This window comes from Lithobates pipiens, unplaced genomic scaffold (genome assembly GCF_037356315.1).
Source record: "Lithobates pipiens isolate NorthernLeopardFrog02 unplaced genomic scaffold, aLitPip1_a1.2 Scaffold_16, whole genome shotgun sequence".
Lineage (NCBI taxonomy): Eukaryota > Metazoa > Chordata > Amphibia > Anura > Ranidae > Lithobates > Lithobates pipiens.
The window spans coordinates 623,561,733-623,584,180 of NW_027507748.1; the positions used below are offsets into that span (position 1 = coordinate 623,561,733).

Here is a 22,448-nt window from a genome sequence, read left to right on the forward strand (position 1 = left end):
TGTTTTAGGAATTCTTTCTTTTAACTGACTTAAAAATCAACTTTTTTTTTGTTTGTGTTTTTTGCCCTTTAGGAGCGTCTAGATTTTGCAATGAAAGAAATTATTTTTGACCTTTTATGTGTAGGAAAAGCAGCAAAAGCATTTAGCCTTAATCCCGAGGTAAGTTATTGTTCCTATAAGAAGTATCATTCATAAATTGAGAAGTATTGTATTTACATGTTTGTCAATTCCAGTGGGCATAAGCCCCACTGTTAATGCTGTCTGTCAGTTCACTAAAGCCTAAGGCATTTTTAAGCGCATTCTTTCCCATTGATGTTTGACAATTGTGCTTTCAGTTGACTAAAGGATTAGCTAAATTTAGCACATGTACATGTATTTTGTTAGTTTTTGTAGCATTTTGACAGAAAAAGTATTTTTGCCAAAAATAATTGCATGGGTTTGTGTTCTTAAAAAGGCTGGTACCTCCTGTCTGCCAATTTTCTGTTAAGGAAAGCAAAACATGTAGCCATTTGTGAAAGAGTTAAAAAAAAAGATTCATGACTATATGCCAAACAGTGCCAGTGGCATTCAAAATAAATGCAAGACGCAAGCAAGGTGCTATAGATTTCTGATACTTATATGTAAAATGTATTGATTGCTGTAACAATTTCTTTGCATTTTTTACATCTGTTTACATACATCAGTGTAACCCAACCAAAAATATGATGTTAGAGTTTTTGCTTAAACACCTGAATATAGTAGTAGTAAACTCTGAAAGTTTATTTTTACCTACACTTAAGTAGTAGGAGATAGTCTAGTGAGCAGCAGCTGGTGACATCACTGGCGCATGCGCTCTTTCAGAGCCATGACTCCTGCATGCATGTGACGTCACCGCGGCACAGCCATTCAAGCGGCCACAGCCCGCAAAGCCAGAAGGAATATCTGTTAATATGAAAGCCTCTGCAGCGGTGACAGAGTGCCACTGGAGAGCTTTGTTTCAAGTTAAGACTCTCATAATATGCTAGTATGCGATGCATACTAGCACATTATGCCTTTACCTTGCAGGGTTTCTTATTTTTATTTTTTTAAAGCCTTTACTGCTGCTTTAAACAGCAAATATAAAGTATAAAAACAATTATGGTATATGGTTAAAAAAAGGGCTTGGTTGGACTGAGATGTTTTGTTCTTGGACCGGGGATAGGGAGGGTGGTATGGAAAAAGGTTTCTTGTGTAATTGAAAGTTGTAAATCCAATAAAAATGTATCTCAAAGTACATGGGGAAAAAAAGGACTTCAATAATAATAAACTTTTTTTATGTAAAAAACATTTTAACAGGAAAATATAATGTTTTTGGGTATTTTTTTTAAATACCCTTTCCATCCTAAGGCTTATATATATTTTTAACATTTCTACATACAATCTTTGTTTTACAAATAAACATTTAATAAGCAAGAAAGGATTCCTAGAGCACTATAAGTTATTTAGAGAAATGGCATGGAAGATGTTGACTGCTTTTGTTCCATTTGATTGAGTTTTTGGACTCGGCTGTCTGATTAGAGATGCGTAGTTGCAGTATGTGAATCTCAGCATGAACTGAACTGTAAACAATAGATTTTACAGAAAATGTAAAGCTTGTAATATTGGAAAGAAGTGTAAACTGCACCTGCTGGCCAAAGAGGAGAATGCAAAATATTGTGACACAATATTTGATGCTTACCTCACTCAATAAAAAAATACTCCTGACCATAATAAATAAAAAAAAAGATGATGTACAAAATCACTATACTTTCTTTTTAGGTTATTGTGATTTCAGTAAGCCACGGAGGCAGGAAAGCTGATGTGGGCTTTGACCATTTGCATTGTCTGGTTACATGAGTTGCTTAATCTTTCTGATAATGTTTTTCTACTATGGGTTAGTGGAAAGAACAATCATCTCACATCCTTGCCTCCACCAGAGAATGAACATAGGATTAAGAGCCTTCCTGGTGATAGCAGACAGCCTGCAACAGAAAGATGGGGAGCCCCCCATGCCTGTCACTGGAGCTATTCACCCATCTGGTAACACCCTTCGAGTAAAGAAAACATATTTGAGTAAAACACTCACTGAAGAGGAGGCCAAAATGATTGGTGAGTCTTTTTTTAAAATAAAAAATAGGTATTGGCAATTTGCAATGCTTACAAATGGTGCAAGTCTTGAATAGATAGCTCTGCTCTCCCAACTGTTGAACTACATTGCCTGCAGCAGGTGCCTTTCAGAGCTGTTAACAGTTCTGCTGTCTTCAGTTGCATGGTCTCTGATTATGATAAGTGCTCACTCAATATCCTTTGTTTGATTATGAATGTTGTGTGTTCTTCATGGGTCAACTACCTTTTGACAGCAGGAAATTTTACTGTACAATGTGATCTCTGTCTAGGAAGCCTGGCAGGAAACTTCTGGAGTAGTAGAGCAAATGGGAATGAATGCAGATTTTCTTTCGCAAAGTCTTCTAGAAAATGTTTCTTGTACTTAAAGCAGAACTACACTGCATCTGAGCACCAAAAACCCTATTTGATTAATTTATAATTTTTAATTTTATGTATTTTCAAAGCAAACTCACTCCTCCATCCTTGTCTTTGTGCTTTGTTTTGCTGAGAAATTGCTTTGAAACCCCTCCTAGCATTTCTGGCCATCTTGAGTAAGGGCAGAGTATTCATTTAGCATTTACTTCCTGAAATTGAATTTCCCCCCAGCTTAAGCATGCAGACAAGAGGAGGTGATTAGCTGAGAAAACCCCCTCCTTCTCTCCCGAAGACTCCTGGGATGCATGACATAATTTGCCTAGGCCTGGAAACCAGGAAGTAACTGAAGAAATGTAAAAAAAAAGTTTAAAACCAGTATATATGATATACTTTCCTATCTATTTATCAAAGCTAGCAGCATAAGAATTAGAAAAGTTAATGTTGATTGAGAGATTGAAGTTCCACTTTTAAATTAGAGTTTCAAGCCAAGCAGTTAAAACATAAATGGTTTACAAGTGTTTTTAATTGTTTTCCCTGCCAAACATTTTGTAATTCTCTTCAGCTTGCCTTGTGACTTACACATCCCTGCTAACTCTTATGGTATATTTTAGGGAAAGTAGCAAAAATAAATAGTGTAGCAATGTCCTCTCAATATAGTAACTCATTTGACCCTCACAATGGGTGCAATCTAATAACTAATCTAGCTATAACAGTGTTCTAAGTAGAGCACATTGTATTCTCATATTCTCATAATCTAAAGCAGTGTTCTCCAATCTGTAGCCCCAGTGTTGAATGTGTACCTTTATCCGATAAGAGGCATTGATAAGAGGCACTATTCCTCCCATTGACACCAAACAATGGGGCAATAAATCCTGCACTGACACTAAGGATGGGGAACTATTCCTCCCACTGATACTAAGGGTTGGACACTATTCCTTCCACTGACACCAATAATGGGTCACTATTTCTCCCACTGATGAAGGGGAACTATTCCTCCCACTGACACCAACTATGGGGTAATAATATTTCCCCTAATACCAAAGATGGGACATGTCCTTTATGCTCACTTTTGCCAGGACATGTTCTAGTCCCACTGGTCACGGTCCAGCCCCCCTAAAGTCTGAAGCACAGTAAACTGGAGCTTTGCGTAAAAAGAGAGAACCCTGATGCAAATTTGTCACATGAAAAAAGTCCCCTTCATTTACAACCACTTCAGATCCTTAACATTTTGAATCGGGTGTTGCAGATTAGGTGCCAATGATTAGAACCTCCCTAGGTTTCACCTGCATACTCCCCATCTTAAACTTCAGTTATTTAGGGTCTAGTGTTTGTGGTATCACCAGGCCAGAATCAAGAGCTCCCTATGGACCTCAGAAAGGAAGTTTTGGATGCTTATGAGTCTGGCAAGAGATTTAAAAATAAATTATTTAAAATCCTTCATTCCATTGTAGGGAAAATGATCTAAAATGTAGCAAAGATTTTAAATTACTGCTAATTATTCCAGGGCTGGTCAAACCAGCAAATTCTACAAAAAAATCTAAATGTGTTTGATAGTACACAAAGTTTCCAAGAACCCCATAATTTCATTGTTTGATTTGGAAGTAACACTTCCATTTAGTGGAAATTTTCATCTACAATCCGAGATTACACCAATTATACCTAGATGGAAGGTGTGCCAAGAAAAAGTCTTTGCTGTCCAAAAAAAAGCATTAGACTACACTTTGTCATTGAGCTTGTAGGCAGAGACCTTTTATGGAACAATTTGTTGTGAACTGATCAATCAAAGATAGTTGTTTGGTCACAGTAATAGTAAATATGTATGTAGCAAACCAAAACAGCAATTTGGAAGAAACTCATACTAACTATGAGGTATGGTCATGGAAATGTTATGATCTGGGGTTGCTTTGCTGCTTCATAGTCTGGACAGCCTATATTTATCAAGTTAACTATACACAGGTGTACGTTGGCTCCTTTAAGAGCTATAGCAGGGTCACCCGCTGCATGGCGGGGGGGCGGAGCCGATGTGCGTGGCCGTCAGCCGCAATGTCCGCCGGCCACCCGCGATCGCTTCACAGAGTGCCAGTATGGGGATCTGTCAATGTAAACAAACAGATCCCTGTTCTGACAGGGGAATAGAGAGAGATCTGCTTTTCCTAGTGATCAGAAACAACAATCTCTCTCCTTCCTATCAAATACCACCAAAGGAAAGCTCTATTTGTGGGGAAAAAGGGACGTCAATTTTGTTTGGGTACAACTTCACACGGCCGCGCAATTGTCAGTTAAAGCGACGCAGTGCCATATCTCAAAAAATGGCCTGGTCATTAAGGGGGGAAATTTTCCGGGCCTCAAGTGGTTAAAGTGCTTTTTTATTAAAGTAGGACTATAGGAAATACTACTTTTCTTTTTTCATTTTGGATAGAGTAGTGGAGGGTTATAACCCCTGTCAGTTTTTTTTTTTCACCATCTCTGTCCCATTGCAGAAGTTTCCTTTCACTTCCTGTCCCATAGCCAAACAGGAAGTAAGAGGAAATCCCTGCAAATTAAGGTATTTCCTTGGGGAACCTCAGGTCACCAGAACTAGTGTCCCGATTGGAAGATTTAACCTCTATTACTTTTCTGGGGAAAAGCCAAAATTTGGGATTTTGTTTTACTTTCACTTTCAATGATAACAGTAAACAGGACAAATAGAGAGGATGAATCTCCTTTAACAGGGGCCCAGACAGAAATAAACACTGGCTGGTGTTGTAAGTAATCCATACCACTCTAACCAAAACTAAAGAAAATATTTGCCTTTAGTTATGCTTTAATTTTGCTCGTATACACACCTCTAATTACTCAGTCACATGACCAGTGTTGAGTGCTGAGTCATGTGGTTTTTGCAAGTAGGGAGAATCACTGTGCAAGCAGAGCTGCTTTGATTTACTCTGAACTTTACCTTTTCTGCAGGCACTATGTGATTGCCAGAAGGGGGACAACTTCACAGGATTCCTAGAATTCTGATATAGATTATTGCCAGTAACCAATTGCAATCCTCATATATGTGCTTTTCTTTGCTAGGCATGTCTCTGTACTACTCCCAAGTGCGGAAAGCAGTAGACAACATTTTAAGGCACCTAGATAAAGAAGTTGGCCGCTGCATGATGATGACCAATGTACAGATGCTAAACAAGGAACCTGAGGACATGATCACGTAGGTAGTTTAAAGACATTCTTCAATATGTTTGAATTAAATTAATATATATTAATTTGTTTCTAAAATGAACATAATTAATAAAAAGAGCAACTACTGTATCTGGTGTATGGAGGTTTTGTAGCTTATGGATTATTAAGATCAAGAGACTTAAAGCATTTGTTACCCCAACACTTCATATTCCTGATATGTGCCCGCTCTACCCTTGTACTTGTTTGAGAAAGTCTCCTGTTCGCTTTGTATTGCTTCCTTTATGTGAAATCCCTGGTGCTCCTGCTAGTCTCCTAGCTTTCTTATTAAAAACTGACCACACTAAGCATGAGAGAACCACATGGGCAGTTCTCTAGCTATGCTGGTAAGTCAGTGTGCTCTCAAATGATCAAACTTGTCCTGACACGCCCTCACTGAACAGCCATTTGCTGCTGCTTCTCCTCCTCCCAGTTCTTATGCAGCTGAGAACAGAGGGAATGTGATCACCTTTAAAAATGGGGAAAAAGAAATGAAAGGCAAAACATTTATGTATAGATATGAAAAATAAAAATAAAAATTATAACTACCTATTTTAAACTGAATGGGTTGTTTTACAAGGTGATCCTTTACAATCACTTTAAATATTATGAACCACAATAGACTCCCCTTCTTGTTGCTGAAGCAGAACCCCTTTCTACAATTAACATTTCTAGCTAGACAGGAGTACAGATTAAAAGAAAGCCATTATCTCCTGAATAGATTTATCTCATGGGAAAGGATCTATCAAGAGGAGATCTGACCTAGCGTCTGCAGGTAATGGTAAAACTGAGGAGCATCTTCAGGCGTGGAACCATCATTAATATTGGATTATTTTATAGTACATGCATATGTAATGACCTTTAAAGGCTTTTCATGATATTAAGATAATTTTGTTCATGTGTATATCTAAAAAAACGAATATAGGCAAAACTTGTGTTCTTATCGCTAGACAACATTGCTGTCTTCAGAGATATATTATTTCCCGCTAGGAGAGATCATGTAAAATACCAATTTGGTTTATGCTTTTCGGCATCAGATATTCCGGAAATCATCTTTTTGATGTTACAATTCATGAGAAAATATTTCCTAAAATAAACAGAAAAGAGACTCTACCACTGTGCCATGCCGAGGCCTTTCGTTGTCAGCCAGCAGTGTTCTAAGACCTCAGTAATAACTTGTTTATCTACAAAGTGTTCATTGCTCTGTGATCTCCATGTACTGCTTTCACATTTCAGTGGAGAACGAAAGCCAAAGATTGACCTCTTCAGGACGTGTGTGGCTGCTATTCCTCGCCTGCTTCCAGATGGGATGTCTAAACTGGAGCTAATTGATTTACTTTCAAGGTGTGATGCTAATGTCTACTGTTAATGTTTACTGCTTTTACTGTATGGTCACCCTATTCCATCACGGATTTGGATGGAGTTAAGCAAGTTTGCACAATGTAGTTGATCTTGCTGTTGATCTTTTATCGCAGTTGAATATTCACTTCATAACGTACTGATTTCTTGTGTCACCTGTACTTGCTTTTTATAAAATGAAGGCATAACTACATAGGCTGGAGATGGGTAACTGTCCCCCAGCCCATGAAGCCGTACATTATTTAAAGAATGCAAACATAAGTAAAATATTAGCAGCAAAAGGACAAGGGCTGGGTTCACACTGGTACGACAAACGCTCCGACATTGGGAGCACATGTCGCATGACGTGTATAAATAAATGGTTCTCTATGAGAGCCGTCTTAACTGGTCCGATTTTGAAAAAGGTTCCTGCACTACTTTTTTGGGTGAATGGTTAGGGGTAAAATGTACCCCATACTCATTCACATAGGGTGGGGGGCCGGGATCTGGAGGCCCCCTTGTTAAAGGGGGCTTCCAGATTCCGATAAGCCCCCTGCCCGCAGACCCCAACAGCCATCGGCCAGGGTTGTCGGAAGAGGCCCATGTCCCCATAAACATGGGAACAAGATGCCCCATGTTGAGGGCATGTGGCCTGGTATAGTCCGGGGGGGGGGTCGCTCTTCCCCAGCCTCTCTCCTGACCTGCCAGGCTGCGTGCTTGTATAAGGGTCTGGTATGAATTTGGGGGGGGGGGGGGGGGTGGCATGGGGGTTCCCCTTCTATACCAGACCAAAGGGTCTTGGAAGGGGGAAACTTATGCCGTTTTTATTTTGGCGTGTTTTCCCTAAAGATTCATACTAGACACAAAGGGACTGGTATTGTTGGGATCAAAGTCTGATTCCATTCATTGAAGTCAGGTCGCAGGGCAAAGTCGGATCCACGTTCATACAACTGTTGTGTCGTACCAGTGAGAACCCAGCCTAAAAGGGAACGTTGTGTGTTTTTTTTATGAGCTGTGAAAATCTGTTCCTTTTCAATTATGGCACCAGGGGGTTGTCACTTTAGTCAGCCCTTTTTTGTAGATATATTAGCTAACCAGGACCACTGAGGACAAATTAGTATTTCTGCCTTGATACACCAAATTCTATTTTTAATGTTCATTCACCTTGTGGGAATTAGTTTTGTCGCTGTGACTTTTTAATATTATATATATCCTTGCAGGCTGTCTATTCACATGGATGATGAACTGCGCCATATTGCACAGAACTCTCTTCAGGGTCTTTTAGTTGACTTTGTAGATTGGAGGGAAGACGTATTGTTCGGATTCATAAATTTTCTGTTGCGCGAAGTGACCGATACACACCAGACACTCCTCGACACATCTCTGAAGTTACTACTGCAGCTCTTAACTCAGTGGAGGATCGTAATACAGACTCCTGGGAAATCACAAGAGCAAGCAAGAATCAGGGCAACTGAGGTAACTTTGATAGAACACTGCTTTTTTTTCTCCTTTGTCCGCTAGTTCACTGGTTTCCTAAAGCATCTGCTTATCAAGTTCACCAAATGTGTTCTTCTAGTAATGTGACTCATTTATTTACTTTATAGCTGAACTGCCTGCAGATATAAAAGATATAGATAAATTTATGTAGCTACCGTATCTCACAAAAGTGAGTATACCCCTCACATTTTTGTAAATATTTTATTACCGTATATACTCGAGTATAAGCCGAGATTTTCAGCCTCTTTTTTGAGGCTGAAAGTGCCCCCCTCGGCTTATACTCGAGTCATCGCTGTCTGCCCGCTCGATCAGCGTGTCGAGCAGACAGACAGCGGCCATTCTATGATTCAAAAGCCGCGCCTCCGGCTCCGCCTTCGCCTGTGATAGGCGGAACACTGAATTTCCCAGCAGCCTGTGTTCCGCCTATCACGGGCTTCGTCTCATCCTCGTACTACGGACGAGGATGATACGACGTCCGTGATAGGCGGAACACAGGCTGCTGGGAAATTCAGTGTTCCGCCTATCACAGGCGAAGGAGGAGGCGCGGCTTTTGAATTTTACAATGGCCGCCGACGAAGAGGGCACGGGACGGAGGCAAGGCAAGGCACGGCACGGGACGGGACGGGACGGGACGAGACGGGACGGGACGAAGGCAAGGCACGACACGGGACGGAGGCTCGGGACAAAGGCTCGGGACACAGGTAGGCTGGACACACACACACACACACACACACACACACACACACACACACACACACACACACACACACGGATGGAGACACACACACACGGATGGATGGATGGATGGAGACACACACACACACAGGGATGGATGGATACACACACACACAGGGATGGATGGATGGATGGAGACACACACACACAGGGATGGATGGATGGATGGATGGAGACACACACACACAGGGATGGATGGATGGATGGACACACACACACACAGGGATGGATGGACGGACACACAGGGATGGACGGACACACAGGGATGGACGGACACACAGGGATGGACGGACACACACACAGGGATGGACAGGCATGTCTCACCCTCGGCTTATACACGAGTCAATAAGTTTGCCAGTTTTTTTGGGGGTAAATTGGGGGCCTCGGCTTATATTCGGGTCGGCCTATACTCGAGTATATACGGTATATCTTTTCATGTAACAACACTGAAGAAATTTACACTTTGCTACAATGTAAACTAGTGAGTGTACAGCTTGTATAACAGTGTAAATTTGCTGTCCCCTCAAAATTACGCAACACACAGCCATTAATGTCTAAACCGCTGGTAACAAAAGTGAGTACCCCCCTAAGTGAAAATGTCCAATTTGGGCCCAAAGTGTCAATATTTTGTGTGGCCACCATTATTGTCCTGTACTGCCTTAACCCTCTTTGCTTTGCAGGGAGAAGAGAGTGCCAGATCGCTGTTCACAGTACATAGAGTTCTGTTCTTTTGTAAACACAGAACTCTGTGTGTGATTGGCCGCAGCTGATCAGCTGACTTCAGCCAAAACCATTGGCTGAAATCGGCAGCCAAACTCGGCAGGGGGTGTGCATGCAAACCCAGAAGGAAGCTGGCAAAGTACCAGTACATTATCCAGCCTTCCTGTGCATTTTTTGTGGGCAGGAGGCAAGCAGTTGAATTTCCTAAGTTGTGTAGTATAAGCAGACATGGCAGCTGATTTACTAAAGGTGTAGAGAATCTTTACACCGCAAATTGTGATTTCCAATCTTTTCTTTTAAGCCAGCATGAGGTGGGTACCATGTCCATGGCTTTTAATTCTGAACAATGTCTGGAAATAAAACAAATGTAATTATATGTAAATCCAAACAATTTTTATGGAGTAGTTAGGAACAGGTCAGGTGTTGTGTTAGCAGATTTTCCTTTACTTTCTGTTCCAGGGATGCACAGGAGCAGGAGTTCTGAGGAAGGGGATATCTCTTCTTAGACAGTTGTCACCAGAACAATTTTTTCCTTGTTGGAAAATTTTCCCTGTCCTATTCCATGACAACTCAAAAATTTTGATTTGCCATAATTTTATGTACAAAAGACAGTGATTAATAGGACCAATAGAGAAGGTGGATTTCTTCATCTGTAAAAAATACATTATTAAAATCCTGACAGAGGTTCTGGCCCTTATTTATTTTTCTGTGGCTTCACATATACTCTAGAACAGGGATCCTCAAACTATGGCCCTCCAGCTGTTGCGGAACTACGCATCCCATGAGGCTTTGTACAACTCTGACATTCACAGACATGGCTAGGCATGGTGGGAATTGTAGTTTCCGAACAATTAGAGGGCCGTAGTTTGAAGACCCCTGCTCTAGAATGAAGTCTTATGGCTAGACTGGAATGGGACACAGAATTCCCCACCAGGTTCACTCTGTATTCATAGATTTTTTTGGCCCACATTACCATAAGTCATTCTACTGATGGAAACCATTTCGGTAGTGGGAATAAATTTTAGTGTTGAGGATCCCTACTTACCACTCCTTTAAACTTCTGCAAATTAGGGAGTCTTCACACTTTTTTTCTGAAAGTGCACCAAAGATGCACCATGCGGGACTTTTTGAAAATGCACAAAAAGCTCCCTGTCCAATAGAAGTCTATGGAAAAGTGCAGGTTACCCACATGAAAACCACAGATATGCTGCGCTTCACTTGTACTGTAGCGAAACTGCAGCATGGCGGCCTTAGATTATTAAAAAACTGTTCCTTTGCTACCAGGGATGGTTATACTTTAAACACTTAGATAAAGGCTTTACATTTGTGTAATCTAGGCTAATGCTTCTCAGCATCCTTCCCTATGCTCCTAAATCATGATTTTAGGGTTTCCTTAAAGGAGAGGTACTTCTTTGGATCACACAGTTTGTTTTGCACTCCTGTGACCTGTTTTCAGCTGATAGCGGGCTAAAGTCAGCTGTTGGCTGAAGTTACTCAGCTGGTCCAGAAGCTTGTCCGATCCCGACTTTGCAGAACAGAAAGCCGGAGACGGTCACTGCTCTCTGTTCAGAGCTGGCGGGAGACAGATGCAGCATGGGATTGATGCTGCATCCTCCTAGGTGAGTACTAGTATTTTTGAAAACCCCTAATAATCTTTGGGTTACAGCAGTGCTTTGTAATAATATTGTGCACACTGTGAATTTGCCCCTTTTTTACTTTCCTCACTTGTCACAATTAGTTAATGAGTATAAGGAAACAAAATCTGATGTTAAAAATAAGTGTTTCCCCAAGGTTTACTCAGGGTCCAAGCTGCAGGCTAGTAGTGCTAATGATGTCTCTGGTCAACCAGATGCAATCACTGTAGATTTGCCTCTCTATTTCACATTTGTTATTTGGATCAGAAAAGAGCCAGTTCTTATTTATAATTTTTTCTAACTAATGTGCTTTTTCCCAGCTCATTCCAAATGGCTCCAGCCATAGGATACAGTCGGAACGGGGTCCTTATAGCAATGTGCTGCATGCAGTGGAGGGATTTGCACTGCTATTACTCTGCAGTTTCCAGCTGGCAACACGTAAAGTAGCAGTATTAATTCTCAAAGAGGTCCGGGCATTGTTTATTGCACTTGGACAAGCAGAGGTGAGACTTTATTTTTGTTCTTTATAGTTTAATTCCGTGTTACAGATATTACAGTAAAATTGACCATACAATCTAAGCATAAACCGTATATGGAAGAATAAGCAGGAAGGAGCAGTGCAAAGGTGGTCCAATCTGGACATTCTTCAAGTGTACCTATACCAAAACCATCTTATCTGTCCTGCCTATTCTGCCGATAATAAATCATTAAAGCATGCTGAAATACTTTGCATTCCTGCAGAAGTCCTGAAAGTGGGAACATTGGTCTCCTAATGTCTGCTGAAGGGTTGGTGTTCAGGCATCGCTGCTGATCTGCTAGCTCTGCTTTTTTAAAAGTAAATTTTCATTACCATCCCGAAAAAACCTACACGAACACCCTCCCCCCACCTTTTTTACTTACATGCATGTGTGTGCTTGCCAATTCAAGAACACGCATACAGATCCCTGGCAGTATATGGCCTGATGGTGGTTGTCTTTATCGCTGGAACTTCACCCGGGAGGGTTGGAAACTTTCAAGATTTGCTGTTCATCTCTGTAGATGTTTAATAGAAGAGCCTGCACTGCTTTTTAAGTGCAGATTGACTGATTGCACAAAGCAGAGAATGAGCGTATTATGTGAACAGTGTCTAAATTTAGCTTAATTTATTCTACCTGGATTCAGTGCGACATTGATTTTGTACTCTTGTATTTTTAGGAAGATGACAAGCCTATGATTGATGTCCTGGACCAGCTCAGTCCTTCAATACTTGAAAGCTTTCTTCATGTTGCTGTATCTGATTCTGTAAGTGCACAATTAAAAGTAATTTAACTCTGGTATGCTTTTCGGGTGTCATAAATGGTCCAATACCTGACAAATATTGTACCCAGCTGTTTTATGCTGCTAAATTGATTCCACTTCAATTGAAATATGTTCTTTTTCTGTTAAAAAAAAATGGATGAAGTGAGTTAATGATGCTCATGTGAAGCCTCCTCACACTGAAACCAGAAAAAAAGGGGCAATACCAATTATATTTAAAAGAAAAAATGATAAAAGTCCATTTAAAGGAAAGTGTTCACCCATGGCATGTCTTCCTTATGCAGGGCACTTCTGTCATTTAGCTGTGGTGATTGCTCCACTATTCCCATACATAAGCCAGCAAAGAGGAAGAAACTTAGGTGCTTGGTGTTCTGTGTGCAAAAAATTTGAAACTGTGACAATCATGGTTTTCTTTCTCTTTTTCTTGCAGTTTTAAAATACAGAGGCTAAACAATTAGACCAATGTGCCCCAGATTCTACTTTCTCATTGATCAGACTGCTACTGTTTTCAAGAGTAGGGCCCTGAGACATGTTTGTAAATCCAGATTTACAGATCACATATGTATGGTTCCTTGTCCATTTTTGTAAATTCAGAGCTTTTGTCAGCCTGTGACTATCCCTCAGATCATCATAAATAGCATGTTCTTACATTGTAAGAAAAGGGAGACGTCTTATAGCTGTGGCTGTGGTTACGGGGGATACAGGATCCAGTTAGGTTTTTGTGATTTTCTTTCATGATGGGGTCCAATGTTTTTTTTTTTTTTTTTATCTATATATTGCATTACTTATTTGTGTTATGAATAAAACTTAAACTTAATTTCCTTACCAGGCTACCCTGCCATTTACACACAATGTGGATCTTCAATGGTTGGTGGATTGGAATGCAGTTTTAGTGAACAGTCACTATGATGTCAAAAGCCCTTCCCACGTCTGGATCTTTGCACAGTCAGTGAAAGACCCATGGGTTCTCTGTCTCTTCACATTCCTTCGCCAAGAGCACCTTCCGAAACATTGTCCCACTGCCCTCAGCTACGCATGGCCCTATGCTTTCACCAGACTACAATTACTGATGCCCCTGGTGGATCCCAAGTAAGTGTTATTGCATTCCATATACATATTTTTCCAAGTGAAGTCACAGCAAATGATATTGAGTCAGATATACATTATACTAACACCTTTCCATAGTCCTAGTCTAGATCTTTTAAGTGAAAAATTACACCTATTGATTGTGTCAGAAATTTAGAGTCCTCCTGTGCACACCTGTGTTTTCTCAAGGATTTCCTATCTTGCACTATAGAACACTGATGTGGAGATGAAAATAATGCGTGGGATATAGTAGTTTTAACAAGACAACTGGGCAGGGCTGACACCAAGTCATTTCTGGCAGATCAGCAGGTATTTTCCTGTGGTCACAGGGCCTTTATTTAACCTTTTTGTTAACGCTGCTGTAACCATTAGAGCAGCAGCAGCAGTACCCGCATGTAAACAAACTCATGGTCGTTACAGTAGACGAGAGTTTGATTATTTTATTTTCTCTGTGTTGCTAGCTGAGCTGCAGAAATAATTTGATTACCTGATTACTTATGTTTGTATGTATAGCTGCTGCCCTCTCATCTCACCTGGGTAATAAGAACCTGTAAGCACTCAACTATGATTACTTCCAGGATCAGAGTTGCCAAACCCCGGGAGCTCTAGCCAGGAAAGAAACTGCTGGGGCAACAGGATCAGGAGAGTGTAGGGGTGACTTGGGAGGTCTAATAGACCAGACCTCTTATGCATCTTTTAAGAGACCCTGTTACCTGCATTTGTCAGCCCGCTTGTGACAGCAGCAAGGTAAAAAATAATTTTAATACAGGATTAAAAAAAAATAAAGTTTCATTCACACAGGAATGCAGACACATGCGTCAAGGGCACAGCTATTTCATGACACTTAGGCCCCTTTCACACTGGGGCGGTGCGAGCATCGACAGTAAAGTGGGTATATGTTTACTGCCACTTTACCGTCGTGTAAGCAGCGGTATCCGGTCGCTAGCGGGGCGGGCGGGGCGGTTTTAACGCCTGCTAAAATCGCCCGCAAAGCGCCGCTGCAGTGGCGCTTTGCCGGCGGTATAGCCGCACTGCTCTATTGATTTCAATGGGTAGGAGCAGGTATTCACTGCTCCGTCACTGCTCCAAAGATGCTACTAGCTACTAGCAGGACTTTTTTTTACTGTCCTGCCAGCTCACCGCTCCAATGTGAAAGCCCTCTGGCTTTCACACTGGAGTGAAAGGAGACGCGCTATACAGGCGCTATTTTTAGCGCTGTAGCGCCTGAAAAACGCCTCAGTGTGAAAGGGGCCTTACAGTATTAGCAATTACCTGGTACATTGTTATGAGTAATCCATCCAGGGCAATCATTTTTTCTTAACACTAATGTGATAATCTGTAAAAGCTTTTAAAATGTCACCTATAGACAATTTTGGATAGTGTAGTTTATCAATTTGCATTGCAATTTTTAAGCAATGACATTTTTGGTATTTTACTTAGCCCAGTCTCATCTTTTGTATTTTACAAAAAAAGTGGATCATATTGTATTTGTATGCACTTAAATTAATATCTTTACTGAAATAATTGTGTGACATCAAAAAATTCCAACTACCATCATTTTATTACAAAGGGCATCTGCTTTTAGAAATGATACAATGTTTTCGTTTATTTTGCCCTTACTTCCAATTTAAAGCAGTCTCACGTTTCAGAGACAGGTTAGCATGACCAAGAAGGCAGAATTGAACAGTGCCCATTATTAAAAATACTTGAAAAGAGCTTTACTTTTAATATGTTTGTTTTTATTCACTATTACAGCAGTCCAATTAATGCAAAGAAAACAAGTATAGCTGGCAGTGGGGACAATTATGTTACGCTGTGGAGGAATTACCTGATTCTTTGTTTTGGAGTGGCCAGACCAAGTATAATGAGCCCAGGTCACCTAAGAGCATCCACCCCAGAGATCATGGCAACCACCCCGGATGGCTCTGTCAGCTATGATAACAAAGTAGGACATTTCTTTGAGCATTTACTATTATCAGTTTTTTAGTGTTCAGCCTATAACAATGTTAATATCGCTTACCTTATTTTCAGGTCATTGGAACCCCTTCAGTCAGCGCTCTACTCAAATTGTTGGTTCCTATGATGAGACTTGAGAGCATAGAAATCACAGAGTCTCTAGTACTGGGCTTCGGAAGAACCAATGCTTTAGTCTTCAGGTATTACATAATATATATGTCCCCCCCCTAATTGATTACTCTTTCCACTACAACTTATCACTCTTTTTTTGATTGGAAGCCCATTTTCCTGCTATAATAGACACATAAGTAAGGAACAGAGTGATGAAGGCATCATGGAAATGGTTGTCACAGGTTGCACAAGTTTTAAGAAACAGAGTTAAAAAAAATCTGCGGCCGATTACAAATAAGAAATTCTTAAAGTAAATATAAAGGCTAACTGTATCACATAAATTTGCTAAAGCTCTGTGTATCTTAAACAATTGCTGAGATTTTAATTTCCCATAATATATATATATATATATATATATATATATATATAATATATATATATAATATATATATATATGTGTGTGTGTGTATATATATATATATATATATATATATATATATGTGTATATATATATATATGTGTGTGTATATATAATATAATATTTTTTTAATCTAAGGCCGCGTACACACGGGCGGACTGTTCGCCCAACTTTGTCCGCTGAACAGTGTTTGGGCGGACAGTCCGCTCGTGTGTGGGCTTTCAGCGGACAGTTTCAGTGGACAGTTTGACGAACAAGGTTTTTCGGAAATTCCGTAAAACTGTCCGCTGAAACCTTGTTTGAGCGAACAGTCCGCCCGTGCGTAGGCTTGTTCGACAAACTAAGTTCCGCGCATGCTCAGAAAGGCTTAACACGCCGAAAGTTATAATGCAGTGTATAGGACGTCGTATTTTTCGTCCCGTCGTACGTGCCGTTCACGTCATCGCGCACGGTTTCAGCAAACTGTTCGTTCGTCGTGTGTGGCCATGTCCGTCCATGCTAATTTTGAGCGGACTGTTTGCCGAAACTGTTTGACGGACAAAGTTGGGCGAACAGTCCCCGCGTGTGTACGCGGCCTTAGTGCTACTGATGTCCTGCAGCCCTTTTCAGTCAAATCAGGTCTACATGCACTCGTTCCAGCGCAAATTATTTCTTAGGAGTAGCTTGCTGATGGTGACAACAATAGACAATGTCTATGCAGGGAGTGCTGATATTGCACTTTTAGTTAACACCAGGGGCATGCTCAACATGACAAGACAGGGGCACAGTTTGGAGGCAGTTGTCCCCTTTTAACAGGAAGCAGCTAAATTAGGACCTACTGTATATGACAGAATCACCAGTTATTCTCTTAAATAATATATGCAGAGTTAAAAGGATTGCACAAATCTTTTGCAATACAATTATTCTGTTGACGTTTCTATGAGATTTTAGTGATTGGGATTTGATCTACTTTAATGTGTTTGTATATTTATTGTGTTCAACACTATTTTCACTTTTGAATAGTTTTATGCATTGACTTTTTTAAATGATTATTGTATATGTTTTCATTTTAAGTGTAATGTAGGTGTTACTTTTTTTTATGTTGTTCATGTTCATGCTTGCACGTATTTGTTTTTTAGGGAATTGGTAGAAGAGCTTCACCCTCTGATGAAGGAAGCTTTGGAAAGAAGGCCAGAGGTTAGATAAGAAATTAGTGCCTTTCTATCAAAATCAATATAGACAGCCATACCTGTATATATTTCTTGCAAGAAAATGACTGCAAAAATATTGTTTGGTTTATGCCTGTTGCCATAGTCATAACAAATTGCCTTTAACCATTTATGTTAAAATCAGACTGTCCCTCAAACTAGCTGAACTTTCTGTTCTGCAAGACAGCAGGAGTGCCTGCAAAATTAATAAAAATGGGCAAAAACCACGAAAAGTTGCCGATGATTCCCATTGGCAGTCTTCCTGTCTCCAGTAGCCATGCTTCATTCATTTGTTGGGAGGGGGGTATAAAAATTTAGAAATCTCTGGCATTTGTCACACGACCAGATATATTCTAATAACAGAAATAATTTCAGGCTTGGAAATTGAGGTATCAACATTGTCAGTTTTGAACAGTGGCAATAAAAGCAGGGTTGATAGTTACAATCTACTTCAGTAAACCGGGGGGATGACTTAGTGGCGGGTATGGGCACAGCCATTTCGGCCAGTTGAAAACCACTTCTCTAAATAGGAAAGATTTAAAATATTGGGATAAAGTTATTTTGCTTGCAGCCTGAAGTATGGGAAATTTTCTTCACAACGATAACTATAACGCAAGCCTTCCACTTCAGTAAAGAACCCTGGGAAGTTCTATTTAAATCCAAACTTCAGTGGCCATAGATGGATCGAAATTTGTCCAGTTCAGCATAGAATGCCCAATTTTCGATCCATCTATTGCCGTTCCCATTCAAGAGAAATCATTCTAAGGACCGATTTCCGGGTCCAGGCTTTTTGGAAAATGTTTCTTTGACAGGTGCTGCAGCCAATCAAAGGAGTATCACTTTCCGAATACAATGACACAGAGGGAGGTTTCCCCCATCCACACAATCTGTTCAGTTGTTTCAATCAGCCCCTGGTTGATCCAAAGAAAAAGAAAACCTGTTACGCGTATGGCCAGCTTAACTCTATAATATTGTTGGAAGGCAAAAATTCTTAATTATTTATGGAATTCACATGCTGATACAGTGACAACAGATGATTTAAAAAAAGTAATTTCACATATTTAGCATGCCATAACTTTCAGTGGTGGGGATAGGGGCAGATGAAGCACACCTGCGTCCGACTTTCAATAATCTTAAATCATGATGGGCACAGGCATAAAGGTATGTCAAGCATCTAATTTTTAAGCAGCTGCTTGGCAACCTTCCAATATTCATATCTTAGACCCAAAGAGTTCTGCTGCTTGACACTATAGGAGAGATTTTGTTTAGACTGTGGTTTGTCATTTACATATCATATGAGCTCCTGGCTGGGGTGCCACCAACTAAATGTCACTTTCAAATTATCCAAATTGTACAATGTACTTTATTTTCAGAACAAAAAACGCAGGGAACGCAGAGACCTGCTGAGGTTACAGCTGCTGAGGATATTTGAGCTTCTGGCAGATGCTGGAGTAATAAGTGACAAGTAGGTTCTAAAATGTTCAGTATGTACAATGTATGTGTGTAAATTGAACCACTCCTCCTCTACTTAGGACTTTTTTTTTTATCTTGCATAGTACCAATGGGGCCCTAGAGAGAGACACCCTTGCTCTTGGAGCATTGTTTTTGGAATATGTGGACCTTACACGGATGCTTCTTGAAGCAGAAAATGACAAAGAAGTGGAAATTCTAAAGGACATTAGAGCACATTTCAGTGCCATGATTGCCAACCTGATTCAGTGTGTGCCAGGTATGAGTCAAGAGTACTGAACCATTGCCCCTGAGATAGTCCTGAATTTCTAATATGGGTTAACTTTGCCTTGTTTGCTGCAAATATGGTTTTACATCTGTATTAAGGCCTGCACACCTTTCCGTTTTTAGTTTTACAGAAACACGCTACAGTCCATTTAACATGATTTCCTATGGGTCACATTCACATCTCTGCGTTTTCCACTGGTGCATTTTTTGGAAAGGGTCAGGGACTTTTTTCCCGCAGCAGGTTGCATTTTAGTTTTATAGACTTCAATGGAAAAGCAAAAAAAACGCAGTGCATGTGTTTTTATGCATTTCTGTTGCATTTTTGCTGAATTCTCCCGCACGACAAAAGACACCACTATAAAAAGCATTAAAAACACGTCAAAAACGCATGTGAAAAAACACATCAGGAAAAAAAAATGCATCAACTGCAACCTGTGTAGGTCTGAACCAGACGTAAAAGTTTTTCAATTGGTAATTAAAGTTCACAGAGCCCCATTTAGGACAAATTTACCTATTTTGTGCGTGTGGTCAAGACACTCATCTTTGTGAGTCGTTGCAGCAATACTCTCTTACAAAATAATATTCTGACTCCTGGGCTATATAGTAGCTCTGGGACAGTGATGCAGTGGAGCTAGTTAGTAAGCAAACCAAAAGTATGAGAAAATATCTTCTATCTGAGACTTTTTGCATGGGCATTTACGATGTGCTATCTTACCTATAAGGCTACAGTTGATCTCCCCAAAAGAATTTGTGGAAAATCGCTGGCAACAGGGTAGACTGGCTGGCTTAAAAAGTGAAGTATGGGATTTTTTATTTTTTTGTTATTATTAACCACTTCGGTACCGCGCTATTGCCAAATGACGGCATATTGCCAAATGCGGACCTACATTTCCGGGACTACGTCTATTGACGTCGTCCCGTGTACGAGCGGCCTGCGCGCCCCCTGAGGGGCGCGCGCGGCGCGCTCTGTGATCGGCGAGTCCATGAGACTCGCCTGATCACCGATCCGTGCAAGGGGTCGATCCCGACCCCTTATCACGTGATCAGCTGTCAGCCAATGACAGCTGATCATGTGATAGAACGGAGCCGGTAATCGGCTATTATTCCTCCTCGCGCTGACAGCACGAGGAGAAAAAAAAAAGCCGATCACCGGCGGCCGTGATCGGGACATCGCTCACCTGCCCCCTGCCAGTGCCCACCTGCCCCCTGCAGTGCCAATTTAATAAAAGTTAGTGCCCCCCGTCAGTGCCACCCAGCAGTGCCACCCACAGTGCCACCCACAGTGCCCACAATCTGCCTCAAAGGTGCTGCACCCCAGTGCCGCCCAGCAGTGCCACCTATCAGTGCCCATCAGTCCCATCTATCAGTGCCACCCATCCGTGCCATCTTATCTGTGCCCATCTTATCTGTGCCCATCGGTGCCGTCCTTATCTGTGCCTATTAGTGCCGCCTTAACTATGCCCACCAGTGCAGCCCATCAGTGCCCACCAATGCAGCCCATCAGTGCCCACCAATGCAGCCCATCAGTGCCGCCTAATCAGCGCACTTCAATGAAGGAGAAAAATGACCCGTTTGCAAAATTTTAGAACAAACTATTAAAACATGATTTTTTTTTTTTTTTTGCATCTTTTTTTGTTTGTTTAGCAAAAAATAAAACTCCGAGCTGTAACTAAATACCACCAAAAGAAAGCTCTATTTGTGGGAAAAAAATGATAAAAATTTCATTTGGGTACAGTGTTGTATGCCCGCGCAATTGTCATTCAAAGTGCATCAGCGCTGAAAGCTGAAAATTGGTCTGGGACTGAGGGGGGTTTAAGTGCCCAGTAAGCAAGTGGTTAAAGAATCATACTTGCCTTGGTGGATGCAGCATCGGTCCCACCGCCGACTCTAAGACTGAGCACCGAGTGATCAAACACAGCGGATCGCTCGGTTCTCTATGAGCAGAGAGCTGGTGACTGTCATACATGGTTGTCTGCTCCCCCCCAGGCTGGGCTGTGGAGGTTGTGGGAGAGGCTGGTTCAGGCTCTCAGTGGCCCGCCCTGGACCGCTGACTCTGACGTCAGCCAACAGCGGGCTTCAGCCTGCTGTCTGCTGAAAAGGGGTCACAGGAGTGCAGAATGAACTGCACTCCCCTGATCCACAGGAGAAGTACAGCCAAACTAGCTTTGGCTGTACTTCTTTTTTAAGGAGGACTTTTTAAGGTAGAAATGTACTTTTATGTCATTGCTACTTTTCAGAAAGTATGCATTTAAATATTGTAATTTTGCATTACAGTATTTAAACAATTGACAATATTGGTAACTGTTGTAGCTGCAGTACATGAGCCTCCTTTTGACCCTGTTACATTTTTTAGTCCCGCCACACGTTACCTTTAATGTGTGAGCTTAGAATCCAAATTACAATAGAATACAGAAATAAAACAGTTGAAAGCACAGGGGCATATCACAGATCCAATCTGTGTGAGTACTGTATAGTTGAAAACACTGTATACTGCATACCTGCCAGTGCCACTGTAGAAATCTACATTGTATAAAGCATTGTACAGTGAGGGAGACAGTGGTGTGCAGCTTATATACATACAGATTTGTGCTTTATGATTTCCAGAATGTGACGTATCACAACGCTTATTTCAACTAATATGCATATTTCACATTATGGCAGGTTAAATATTCTAAATTCACATTAAAAAATAAGCCAAAACCTCTTTTTATTTGCTCACTTCTCTATAAGCCTTTTAAGCAGATTTTTATTTGCATGTATATATTAGTTATGAGTGGACATGGTTTTATTTTACTCTTTGAAAGCACTGTATTAACACGTCGGTCATATGTGTTTTTCTGTAGTTCACCATCGGAGGTTCCTGTTTCCGCAGCAGAGTTTGCGCCACCACCTATTTATTCTGTTCAGTCAGTGGGCGGGACCTTTCAGCATCATGTTTACTCCATTAGACAGATACAGTGATCGCAATCATCAGATTACAAGATACCAGTATTGTGCATTGAAAGTAAGTAACACTCTCTGTAGCTCACTTTTCCAATGACCGACAGATTACTTAAA

General features: G+C 40.9%; 1 protein-coding gene across 10 annotated transcripts in view; it reads left to right on the forward strand.

Moving 5' to 3' along the window:
• Positions 1-22,448, forward strand: part of FRY (FRY microtubule binding protein) — a 590,409-nt gene that overhangs the window by 422,727 nt on the left and 145,234 nt on the right. For 9 of the 10 annotated variants that reach the window (XM_077484108.1, XM_077484099.1, XM_077484100.1 and 6 more), the window contains 14 exons: positions 73-159; positions 1,935-2,106; positions 5,536-5,668; positions 6,913-7,020; positions 8,235-8,490; positions 11,921-12,103; positions 12,795-12,881; positions 13,726-13,985; positions 15,738-15,927; positions 16,014-16,138; positions 17,586-17,643; positions 19,028-19,119; positions 19,211-19,383; positions 22,235-22,395. In XM_077484108.1, coding sequence (XP_077340234.1) covers positions 73-159; positions 1,935-2,106; positions 5,536-5,668; positions 6,913-7,020; positions 8,235-8,490; positions 11,921-12,103; positions 12,795-12,881; positions 13,726-13,985; positions 15,738-15,927; positions 16,014-16,138; positions 17,586-17,643; positions 19,028-19,119; positions 19,211-19,383; positions 22,235-22,395 — 2,085 coding nt within the window. Of the gene's footprint in view, positions 1-72; positions 160-1,934; positions 2,107-5,535; positions 5,673-6,912; positions 7,021-8,234; positions 8,491-11,920; positions 12,104-12,794; positions 12,882-13,725; positions 13,986-15,737; positions 15,928-16,013; positions 16,139-17,585; positions 17,644-19,027; positions 19,120-19,210; positions 19,384-22,234; positions 22,396-22,448 lie in introns of those variants that run through there. The other variant, XM_077484109.1, reaches the window with a different exon arrangement.